The following is an 11304-nucleotide window of genomic DNA, read 5'->3' on the forward strand; positions in this document are numbered from 1 at the left end:
AAAAGCTCAGGAAGGCAGAAAAAGGAAAAATCCTGATGCTTCTAACGAAGACGTTCCAAATGGCATAACTGCTGATCACTATATGCGATTCATTCAGGAAACTATAGACATTTTAGACAAATATGACTAAATGAGAGGCTTCTATTTTATAATGGATAATGCACCAATTCATAAGCAAATAGAAGATGTGCTCAATGAAAGAAATAGAGATTACAAGTGCGTCTTTCTTCCTCCGTATTCACCAGAACTCAGCCCTATTGAACAATCACGGGCATTGGTTAAACGTAAAGTTCGACGTGAAAAGCTCCAAGCTACTGAAATATTGCAATATAAAATTGTTGGTGCTGCAAATGAAGTTCCTATTGAGCATCTTCGAAACATGATCCAGCACTCAAAAAAACTAATTTGATAACTGCTTAAACTACATGACAATCTAGTATATCGGAGATCGAAGTCGTAGCTGATGATGATATGGGTAGTTCAAGAAGAAGAATTCGCACACCATCTCCTGTACGAGAGGATGTGGGTTTGTTGCGAAATCAAATTGCGTCTTTGAAAAAAGTATTTGGTGATATTACTAGAAATCCTGCTGCAGTAATCCCAAATGCTTCAAAACCAATGCATACAGACAAGCAGTATGTAGATGGCCAAATCATCACTCAGGAAGCTGCAAAGTGTGGTGATCCTGACACAAAAGAACAGGCTAGCAATTTCGTTGAGAAAGCCGCTGGTAGGCTTGTCGAAAGCATAGCTGTATCGAGTAATGGTTCCTACATGCTCATAAAGCAAGCTGAAGCCTACCTTAGGGATTCACCCACAATCGATGACTGTGCCAACAGCACCATCACAATTGGCTACTCAGAAAATCTCGTCTTCGTTGTTGAGCAGAAAAGAGAGTATAGGAATCAGTGGTTCGAAGCAAAGATTTACTACAAGAAGTTTGAATTCTTGGTAACCGGGTGCCTTCATGGCCGTTACGACAACAACACAATCCAGGCATTCCTTGGTGCTTCCCTTGGGAAGAAATTCGAGCTGAATGGCTACTGGAGGGTGTATATTCCTGTTGAATTAGTAAAATTTATCAAACATGCAAGGTTACTCCGCAACTTCACTAAGAATGCGAGTGGATTGAAATGGCTATTGAAGTCAGAAAGATTTCATAGCAATGGCTTTTCCACCGCTTGTCCTCTGAGCCTGCATGTAGCTGTTAATGTTAACAGTATTGTTGCTGCAGGTTCATTGTTGTTAAAAATGAAGGCTGAAAACCTGAGTATTCAGCAAGAATTAGTAAAGGTACTCAAGAGATCAGATGATCTAAAGAGCCTTGACTTTGAACACCCAGCAGCAAAAAAGAATTAAAGAAAAAGAAATTCATTGAAGTTGCCAAAAGGAAAGATGCTGGCTGTTGAGATCGCGTTGATGGTACTTCGAGGAGATATTGTTGCGGATGTTAAATATGTCGAGTTGTTTAAGAGCTTGATCAGCTCGGGAATGAAGACCCTCAACAACAGGGCAATTAAAGAAAAAAAGTATTTGTGTTAAGCCCTCATTACTATAAATTTCGGCTGTGTATTGAAGTTTGGCCGTTCGAATTTTTATACTTTAAATAAAGTCGCAACCATTTTCAAGCCAAAACATGCTAATACTCTGAATTCTTTAAACAAGATTTCGTTAATACTCCCTCATTCATAATTCTTTCCGACGAAAGTCATTTTAATCAGAAAAATGGCTTAGCCGAGTCGCCCCATCTCAACATCAAGGCTACATCAACGTCCAAAACATCAGCACAACGATCTTGGGCATGGGTAGTGACCAAAAACCATAAATCACTGTTACATTCGACTAATATTCGACTAATTCTTCCTCGACGGCTAACATCCTACAAAAAAAAGTTAATACTTCCTATTTTTCACAGACCTCCCTTTCTTTTTTCTTTTTTTTTTCTTCATCATTTTTTAAATGATCGGGTATATCTTCACACTGAAAGTAGATTTGTCTGCTTTTACAGTGTAAGTCCTTTCTATGGGCTCTAGAGGTTGACCCTCACGATAAACCATGCCTGGTTCTCAGGAATTTATTCCTTAGTTTTGGGCTTTGTCGGGAGGAACTGGAGGCTGCGAAGATATATTCGTTGCTAGAACGTCTTTAGTGGGTAGGCCAGCCACGAAACGACTCTCTTTTAGCTTCCAGGGATTTATTCTTGAGTTGTTAGATTTGAGTTGGGGGACTATTGTCTTCAACACCTTTTTTTTGGGATTAGAAGTACTTTCACCTTCCCGTGGTTAATCCTGTTAGTATCAAAGTTTTACTTTGAGAATCAAGAAAAGTACATTAACTTATCAAAAAATAAAATGTAAAGATTGTCTTTAAAATGTAATATATTATATAGTTGATATAAATCTAAATAAAGCTGAAGCAAATTTGTACTGGATAAACTTTGGATATATCTGAATGATTAAATTATGTTATCTTACTATTTTGTTATTTTAACATTTGTTTGCTTGTTATTACATATCCCCTTTAACTTTAAAATGGGTTCGTACTACAGAATCATGGGTTTGCTCTACTATAGTGCACATTAAAGGCAATATTTTATTCTTTGGCACTATTGTTGTAGCAACCAAATAAAACAGATTAAAAGTATTTATAGAACGTTGGATGGGTTGTTGCAAATGTTTAATAGAAATATCTTGGCTTCCTTCAGCAACCTCTGTCATCTCCATGAAAGAAATACACTCTTAGAAGCAGTAGATATGGTGAGATAAAAATTCAAATTATTTTCAAAAATCTGGATAAACTAGTTTTAAACATTTGACTAAACCAGTTATTGTTCAGGCCAACTTAATCTGACGCAAATGTCCAAATTATTTAAAGAAGTGATAGGAATTTTCAAAAATCCAGTAAATTGAAAGTGGGAAGCACTGTAAAAAAACTTTATATCCTCTGGCTACCAATGACAAGAACAGAAAGAAATAGATGTGTGCGCTGGCGTCTTGGCTGGTTACCAGGTGGCAAACTAGAACCCTGTCCAAGACATCCTACCCAGATGCTCATAAAATTAACATGCAGTAAGATGCCTCGATATGTATCATCGCTTACAAATTACAGAAGCAGCTCAAGATCTTCTGTCGTTCCTTCTCAGCAAATTACCAAATAGAATACCTTGTTCCTCTCACTCTGTCTCTCCATGGTTTATTCGATGGCCAGTCATCTGTACTATATTTTATGAACTTGATTACCTATTCCATGATAAGGACCAACTGTCACCGCCATTCCAACCAGGGCAAAGATTCCTCGATTGGTTACCCTCTTCCCCTTACTAATGATACTCACTTGTTCACTTTTTCTTCCTCCCATGTCTTTTTTACCCTTGATCCCCAAAGAGGTTTTTAGCTTCCATTCAATTTTTTATTGATCTGACCAGGGCGAAAACGATGCAATATTAGACACCATGCGCTCAAAGTGATCATTAATTTTTGTATAAATAAAATCAAAATTTAAACATATTTAGTGAAAACCTTTAAATAGTCACGTTACACAATCGGTGAATCAGGGTATCATCCTTATTTAGTAATTATGAAGTAACCAAGTTAAACTCATTAAAGAGCATCATCTGTAATAAAAGGTTTGTAAGCTTGCTACTGCTCCATATAATTTTATAGGTTGTAACTATAGAAGCAAATGTATTTAAGCTTTTGTTTTGTCTGGTTGGCCCTAATATTTTAGAATTACTATGTTTGTCTTTGACTTCACGTTGAATTACGTCTATTGAGGCAATTGTCTGTTTTGTCTTCATAACCCTGTGCAACCTTGTGTCATCCAAAAAAAAAGTCGAGGTTTTGATTTGTACGATTAAAGAATAATTTTTTATTTGTAAAAAATTTTAAAACCCAAAATGAGCACATAATATTTGACATATTGTATTGCCCGGGCCAGTTCAAAGAAGTGTTAGAGAAACTAAAAACCTTTTTGATAGCCAAAAAGGTAAAGAGGATAAAGAAGGGAAGATGATAGGAAGGTGTAATCAATACATTTAAGAGCTAGAGAATAACCAAGATAATAACTTTTGACCAAGAGGGGGAACATCAGGAGAGATTTGATCGTGATGCAAGTAATCTAGTTCATGTAAAATCTGACAGATAATTGGCCAACGAATAGACCATGCAATATGCTTTGAGCGGTTTTTGTCGGTTGGTTTCTTTTTGGAAGTGGGCAGCTTGTTTAAGAGAAATGACAGAGGGTCAGGGATAGATCGTGGCATTTGCAGGCGTCGATGCATATGAAGACATTCAGTGGCATGAGTTCTTGTTAGTAGGTCAAATGGGTGGTAGATACACGGTTTGGGGAGGCCACCAGGAAGCCAACCGAGACGCCAACGGAGTAAGCGACTTCGTGTTTTGATTTGTACAGTTAAAAGTTCACAAATTCAATTAGCAGAGAGACTGATTACTATAGATTTTGCTCTTAGTGATGATACTGAGTATAGGCTATATGGAGAAAAAGACGCCGAGTTTTATAATTCGTTAAATATAAGTGCTTGGCAAGATTGTTTGTGGAGTATCTGTTAATTAATGGGTTTGAAATATCACGTCGGTAGTTTTTTGAAATAAAAGAAATTTGGGAAGTAGGGTGATCCAGGTCCCGATAAAAATTGCTTATCAGATGCTTGTTGGTTAAAAAGCTACTTGTTTTTCTTTGCTATAAGCTCAGATCAGGTCAGTGTAGAATTCCATTAACAAAAAGAATGTGAATTATCATATATAAGATATCAATTTGTAGTTAGATTAGTTTTGCAATAAACAAGGAAACAATAAGCTGCAACTTCCACTATCAAAACTAAGCTACAATTTTATCTAATACTGATTGCAATCAAATATATTTCAAAAGACTTTAATCTCCTTATTTGTGATGACGATTATTGAGACCATGATTAAACTAAACTTTATAAGGTTATTTATGTTTCAAAACCATTTCTTACAAAGTTAGATTATAGGCTGACAGACTACAAAATGGATCGCCCAAAATAAATGCACGTTGGCTGACGAGTTTTAATTGGGCAAAGTTGGGTTTTTTAGTGTGTGTGCAACATTGCCTTTAAAATTGTTCTTTTTCTTTAGTACTTTTTCTTTTCTTCATCACTTTTTCTCTACATTCTCAATCATCTGTAATAATATAATATGAAGGCTCTTATTCTCGTTGGTGGTAAATTTTGATAAAGTATAATCTATAAGCTTTCTTTTTATAAATACTTGTTTAAATGTAGGCTTCGGTACTCGTCTTAGACCTCTTACACTTACATTACCTAAACCGCTCGTTGAGTTTGCTAATAAGCCCATGATTCTTCACCAAATCGAAAGCTTATCAAAGGTAAAATATACTAAATATATTTCTTAAAAGAGGTTTCTTATGTACGCTTTTGACAAACTTAGGCTGGCGTGACAGATATTGTCTTAGCTGTAAACTACAGACCAGAGATTATGGTAGCTGCTTTAAAAGAATATGAAAAAGAATATAATGTAAATATTACTTTCTCTGTTGAAACTGAACCTCTCGGCACAGCTGGTCCATTGGCCTTAGCAAGAGAGATTCTTGGTAAAGATGATTCTCCTTTCTTTGTATTGAACAGTGATGTTATCTGTGATTATCCATTTGAACAAATTAGGGATTTTCACAAGTCTCACGGAAACGAAGGAACTATTATTGTAAGTAGTTGCTGCTGTTCACATCATATAGTGTATGTTAAACTTAGTGTCTTATAGGTAACCAAAGTAGATGATCCATCAAAGTATGGTGTAGTTGTCAATCAACCCCAATCTTCAAAGATTGAACGTTTTGTTGAAAAACCTCAAGAGTTCATTAGTAACAAAATTAATGCTGGTATTTATCTCTTTAATCCTTCTGTTTTGGACCGTATTGAGGTAAGCTAAAAAAAAAAGCATGTTAACTAGGCGTATAATCTAAGCCCTATTTTATTTTAGTTAAAGCCCACTTCCATTGAAAAAGAAATTTTCCCTCTTATTGCCAAAGATGGTGAACTTCATACTTTTGATTTAGAAGGATTTTGGATGGATGTTGGACAACCAAAAGATTACTTGACTGGTACATGTCTCTATTTATCTCACTTGACAAAGACAAAACCAGAAGATTTGGCCAATCCTAATTTAGATTATGTCTACAAAGGAAATGTTATGGTTCATCCTACAGCAAAGATTGGCAAAGGATGTCGTATTGGACCCAATGTAGTAGTTGGGCCTAATGTTGTTATTGGAGATGGTGTTCGTCTTCAGAGATGTGTTATCATGGAAGGAACTAAAGTGAAAGACTATGCATGGGTTCAATCAAGTATTGTTGGATGGCACTCATCTATTGGCCGTTGGTCCAGATTAGAAGGGTGTTCAGTGTTAGGGGACGATGTTAGTGTTAGTGATGAAATCTATGTAAATGGTGGATCCATCCTTCCTCATAAATCTATTTCTGTAAACATTACAGAACCTCAAATTATCATGTAAATAATACATTAAAATATTATAATAGCTTCATTAATACACAAAGAACATCCTTAATCATGTTTAAAGTGTGAGTGTTTCACTTGTTTTTAAAATGGAAAAGTATAAAAGGATTTGAGTTGTCATTTGTTTCAAAAGCCTAGTTTCCTTTGCTTTGAATTTATCATCATCCTATGAAGACAAAGCCCCAGAAAAGTAAAGTCCAAAGAAGTTGAATTTCTAAAGAGTGAGGTTCTTTAAAAAAATAAAAGCTCCTTAAAATAAAATGAAAAGGCTACCTGGAGATTCTTTAGCAGGCACTAGAAATTTAAATCTTGAAGTAAGATAAAAAAACCTAATACGTTACAAAATTTCTTTCTAGTAAATTGAAATGACAAACATTATATACTTTTTTATAAGCCTAATTAGCCTATCTGTTTATAACACTACATTCATGCCTTCAAAAAAATTTTGAATCCTCGCAAAAGGCTACTGCTATCAACCAGTATATCAAGAGAATCCTTAATAGGCTCCTAATATCGATAAACTAAAGAAATAAGAGCAACCATTGTCAGTGCATACCAATTTAAGATCTTATAAGTAACACTAAAGAACACTATCTGCAACCCCAAGGAAATCTAGTCATGCTCTTGTGCATACACTTTCAAGCTATGATAAAGAATATCTTAACCATCATGAGCATGGCATTAGATGACTTCCCTTGCCTAGATTGTTTGTGTTTTTATCGAAACAATCTTTCCGGCGGAGATTTGTTACTGTTAATGTAGATATATTGTCTTGGTTTATTAATGAAAAGACGTCTGGAAAATGCGATCTCTAGATAGAATTTTTTTTAGAGTTTTCAAGATATTAAGATTTAAAAATCAAAAATGAATAAAGTTAATGTTTATAAAAGCAAACTCGTTTAATATTGCTCTTTTTTTAAAAAAAAAGAAAGCATCGTTTTTTGTCTTACTAACTTAACCTACTACAAGATGAAGAATAATACAGTCGTTCCTCAGATTTATTAAAAGCGAAATAAAAATACAAAAATTATTATGTTCACAGTCGCAACAGAAGCAAGCGCTAGAATGGAAGGAACGGTTTAAAAAGTAAACGGTCATTTTAAGATTGGCAATATCATGTTGGAGATTATAAAAGCTGCTGTTTAAAGGAAGAGTAAAACTTGAATTTTGTTATATGCTTACATATTGAACACTATTAAATCCAAAAATCCTCTACTAAGCACAAGGTATACATATTCTTTATGAATTACACATAACTAACCACTGTAGTTAGAGTTATGAAAACAATATAATATTCAAATATTGTCAGTTCATCAGCAAGTGTGGGATGATAATAAATTAATATCTCCAAGAAGAAGGATATAGTTTTAGAACAATGTTTTTAGGTAACTTTTCTATTCGAAGGGATATTTAGAAAATTCTGAAACAGGTATTGACTGATGTAATATAAAGTTTTACTAATTGATTTACTCGCTAATGTAATGATATCCTAAGCTTATCATACTTTTGTATGAGAATGTATTTAAGAAAATCATTTTGATACCACCGTCTTATCACTCTTCCTATAAGCTATAAGCGCAATGAAATTACAAACTTTTTTTTTTTGCATATAAAGATAGCTATGTTTTCATACATTTTTTATAGTTCCTGATCAAACTTATGAAAATATTACAAGCTCAAAGGTATTACAAATCCAACTGAAACAGCAGAGGAAACCAAGGATTAGGAATCTAAATAGGTTAGGATCCAATAAAGCAGAAAACAAATAAGCAAAGAAAAAACCAAAAAAAAAAAAAAAAAAAGATCGTAATATGTCACAGTTTTACGTTACTTTGCATGTGTTTACAAATTGAAAGTACTATCATCTGGTACCAGATAATATCGTTATAGTTCGAAGTGATTGTAGCGGCAGTAGCAAAGATTGCTTAATAGTAACATTGTTTTTCATACTGTTAATAATGGGAATAAGATTTATTTTATTTTATTGTCTTGGACAGATTATCAGTTGGTAGTATTAAAAGCATAGATACATATATGTATTTCTTTTTTTGTTGATTTGGAGATATGCTTTACAAGGTATTAAAGTCTATGAATCATCGTTATTGCTTCATGTCTACTACATTTCAGCTATTCAAGCAGCACAGAATGAAAAGGATGTTACACTTGTTTGTAACCGAATCATTGTTTTACATTTTGAACAGAGATTACGCTAATTATAATTGATCCATGATAACTGAGACATTGCTAATGTGCCACAAGAAAAAAAAATGAATTTATGAATACTTTATTTACCTTGTACAGACTATTTACCATTCAAGAGATCTATAGCAAGCTTATATATGAAAGAAATCATCTTTTCACTAGAGACCACCTTTTTTTTAAAATATAAAGATAAAGCATTTGTGAAAGAAGAGCAATAAAAAATGTCGCATCCATTTTTCGAGCCTTGACAGATTGCCGATGATCACAAAATTATCATGCAACTCAGTAAATGAAATCTGCGATACATTTGCACATGTAATGGTATTCTGGAAAATTAGGTACAGAAAATAAAAATATATAAATAGGGAATACACATGCCCTTCTTTCCCCCCTCTATCCTTCTCACTAACTTAGAAGCAAGAAAAAAAAAGAAAAATGAAGCATATCTCATTATTACTAGTATTGGTCATCTACGTTACTGTTTGTAAAGCTGATCTGAGATCATGGGCCTTGGGCTTTGGCAAAGGAAGTAGTGGTATTGCTGTCCCTGCACCCAATAGCGCCAACAATTACGGCAAACAATACAAGACTTGCTATGTAGATGCTTTAAGCCCTCACGGCCATTCGCATGCCTCTGTATGGTTCTCGCCAGAATGCTCTGGAAGCGGTTATTGGAAACTTCAGTACAAGACGGACGAAGGTATCTGTACCATGTTTGGTGATGCGGATCAAAGCGGCTGTCCTTTTACTAGCTTTTGGACAAGCAAAGCACAATTTGTAGCAAAGAATCGTGGTAATGGTGAGGAATATACAGATAAAGGTGTCACTTTCATTGGCTGTGAAAATGGCGCTAGAGTAGAATTGTCAAGGAATGAAAATAGATATTGTGCTAAAGATGCACCTGCAGAGAACTGCAAGTCTATGACTAGCGGATCTATTTTGTCATTCTTGTGTCCCAACGATAAGTAAATGGTTAAAGCTGACAGTTTTAAAGAAAAAAAAAGCCAAAAAAAAGTAAGCAAAGGCAAAGAAGTGTGGATGGTTAGATGCTTTGATTCTATTGCATAAAATAAAAGCAAAAACATTTTAAATATCATCTAATGTATTTTTTTTTTCTTTTTTTTTTCCTGCTGTTATAATTAATGCACTGGTAAATATCATAGTTCTTGAGCTCTCGAGTTACCACCTATTTTCTTTTGAGATTAGTCTTTTATTTGTTAGTCAATTGAAGATATTTTTCTCGATAATACTTTATTATTATTTTTGCAATAAATATTATTCAATGAAGGCAAAACACAATTTGTGGTGTCTTCAGTGATATAAATAAACCAATATATTAGAACCTATGAGAGACAACTACATTTTGCTTGTGTGGGGTTTTATTTCATCAAAGAGTGCAAGTATGCAAATCCTTTCTAAATAAATTCAATTTAGACATTCAATTCAAAACTATCGGACTACCGCTGCTTTTAATCCATTTGATGATGTTAAATACTTCTTCAATGTATCCACCTGTGTCTCTCTTTCGATAGTCCAAAGGTTGAAATAATGATGAACTTATTTGTAATACGCTGTAGCGATTTGCAAAACTTTGTTGCTTGCACAAAATCTTTATTCTTGATTTTACAAAGTTGAAATAAATATTACTAATTGTACCTGATGATTAAGGAGATTATCGCTTTCTTTTTCCACAATTAACTTTTGTTCTTATACTTTTTATTGGTTGCTTCAATTTTACTTTTACATTAATAACCCTCTTAGCTGAAGTTGCTCCAAGGATTGAATAAGATTCGGCTCTTCCTGAAGGTGTAGCATCTATATTTGGTGTTCCGACCACCTATCTTCCATAGCCTAGTCTCATATTTATATCAAAAGCAGTTTTATCTACAAATACACACTTTGTCATGTAATTCATGTCTGTCTCTCTCCATTACATAACCTAATCAAATCGCTGTTGAATTTGTGCTGAATTATCCTTTCTGGATGTTTTGTTAATTTTTTTACAATCAACCTACGTTCATTTAAATTGTAGCTATTAACTGTCAATGTCTTAAAACTGAAGTCTTTAAATTTCTCTGTTAAACTGTTAATAACTTCCTGGGCTGTAGTAAAAAGCTTTTCGTCATAGAAGTCCAAAAGGTATTGACGTTGTGGCTCTTGAAGTTGACTTTTTAGCCTGTTAGCTGTGTTGATTTCTTTTTTCGTCCACCTTTTCTAGTAATTCAGCTATATTCTGATCCAAGTCTACGTCTTCAGGGCTAAATTGCCCATTGTACCAACTCAAATATTTCCTCTTAATGATCATAAACTCTTATGCTGTCCCATTATGTCTTTAGGGCTCTCTAATAATAATCTTGCTTATACATGAACAAAAATAAAATTGTGTTACGCGGTAATGGGACAAGAGTGAGTAGATTTTTTAAACATATAAAATAACGCTATTTAATGAAAGTCAACTGCTACATACTATTAAAAGATCGAAAATGCGATAGTTTATTTTATGTTAATATTGATACAGGGGCTTTACATGCTTGACGGATGTATGGAGTTAAGTAAACTAACTCTTCATCTCCGTTAATACATCTATATAG

The 11304-nt window shown here is 34.0% G+C and overlaps 5 protein-coding genes across 5 annotated transcripts; 3 read left to right on the forward strand and 2 right to left on the reverse strand.

The window, feature by feature from the left end:
- Positions 1-471: 471 nt before the first annotated feature.
- Positions 472-1359, forward strand: RO3G_09231 (uncharacterized protein; the record flags this gene model as incomplete). Its single annotated transcript, XM_067663816.1, has 1 exon — positions 472-1359. The coding sequence occupies one exon, from the start codon at positions 472-474 to the stop codon at positions 1357-1359; it is 888 nt and encodes a 295-aa protein (XP_067519917.1).
- Positions 1360-1717: 358 nt separating this feature from the next.
- RO3G_09232 (uncharacterized protein) lies at positions 1718-2057 on the reverse strand (the record flags this gene model as incomplete). The annotated part of the gene is made up of 2 exons (XM_067663817.1): positions 1718-1879; positions 2007-2057. The coding sequence occupies 2 exons, from the start codon at positions 2055-2057 to the stop codon at positions 1718-1720; spliced, it is 213 nt and encodes a 70-aa protein (XP_067519918.1).
- A 1976-nt stretch (positions 2058-4033) lies between these two features.
- RO3G_09233 (uncharacterized protein) lies at positions 4034-4279 on the reverse strand (the record flags this gene model as incomplete). The annotated part of the gene is made up of 1 exon (XM_067663818.1): positions 4034-4279. The coding sequence occupies one exon, from the start codon at positions 4277-4279 to the stop codon at positions 4034-4036; it is 246 nt and encodes an 81-aa protein (XP_067519919.1).
- Positions 4280-5177: 898 nt separating this feature from the next.
- RO3G_09234 (mannose-1-phosphate guanyltransferase) lies at positions 5178-6543 on the forward strand (the record flags this gene model as incomplete). The annotated part of the gene is made up of 6 exons (XM_067663819.1): positions 5178-5202; positions 5264-5367; positions 5430-5702; positions 5760-5918; positions 5979-6476; positions 6535-6543. The coding sequence occupies 6 exons, from the start codon at positions 5178-5180 to the stop codon at positions 6541-6543; spliced, it is 1068 nt and encodes a 355-aa protein (XP_067519920.1).
- Positions 6544-8988: 2445 nt separating this feature from the next.
- RO3G_09235 (uncharacterized protein) lies at positions 8989-9682 on the forward strand (the record flags this gene model as incomplete). Its single annotated transcript, XM_067663820.1, has 2 exons — positions 8989-8998; positions 9174-9682. The coding sequence occupies 2 exons, from the start codon at positions 8989-8991 to the stop codon at positions 9680-9682; spliced, it is 519 nt and encodes a 172-aa protein (XP_067519921.1).
- Between the last annotated feature and the right edge of the window lie 1622 nt (positions 9683-11304).

Source organism: Rhizopus delemar, genomic scaffold (assembly GCF_000149305.1).
Source record: "Rhizopus delemar RA 99-880 supercont3.7 genomic scaffold, whole genome shotgun sequence".
Lineage (NCBI taxonomy): Eukaryota > Fungi > Mucoromycota > Mucoromycetes > Mucorales > Rhizopodaceae > Rhizopus > Rhizopus delemar.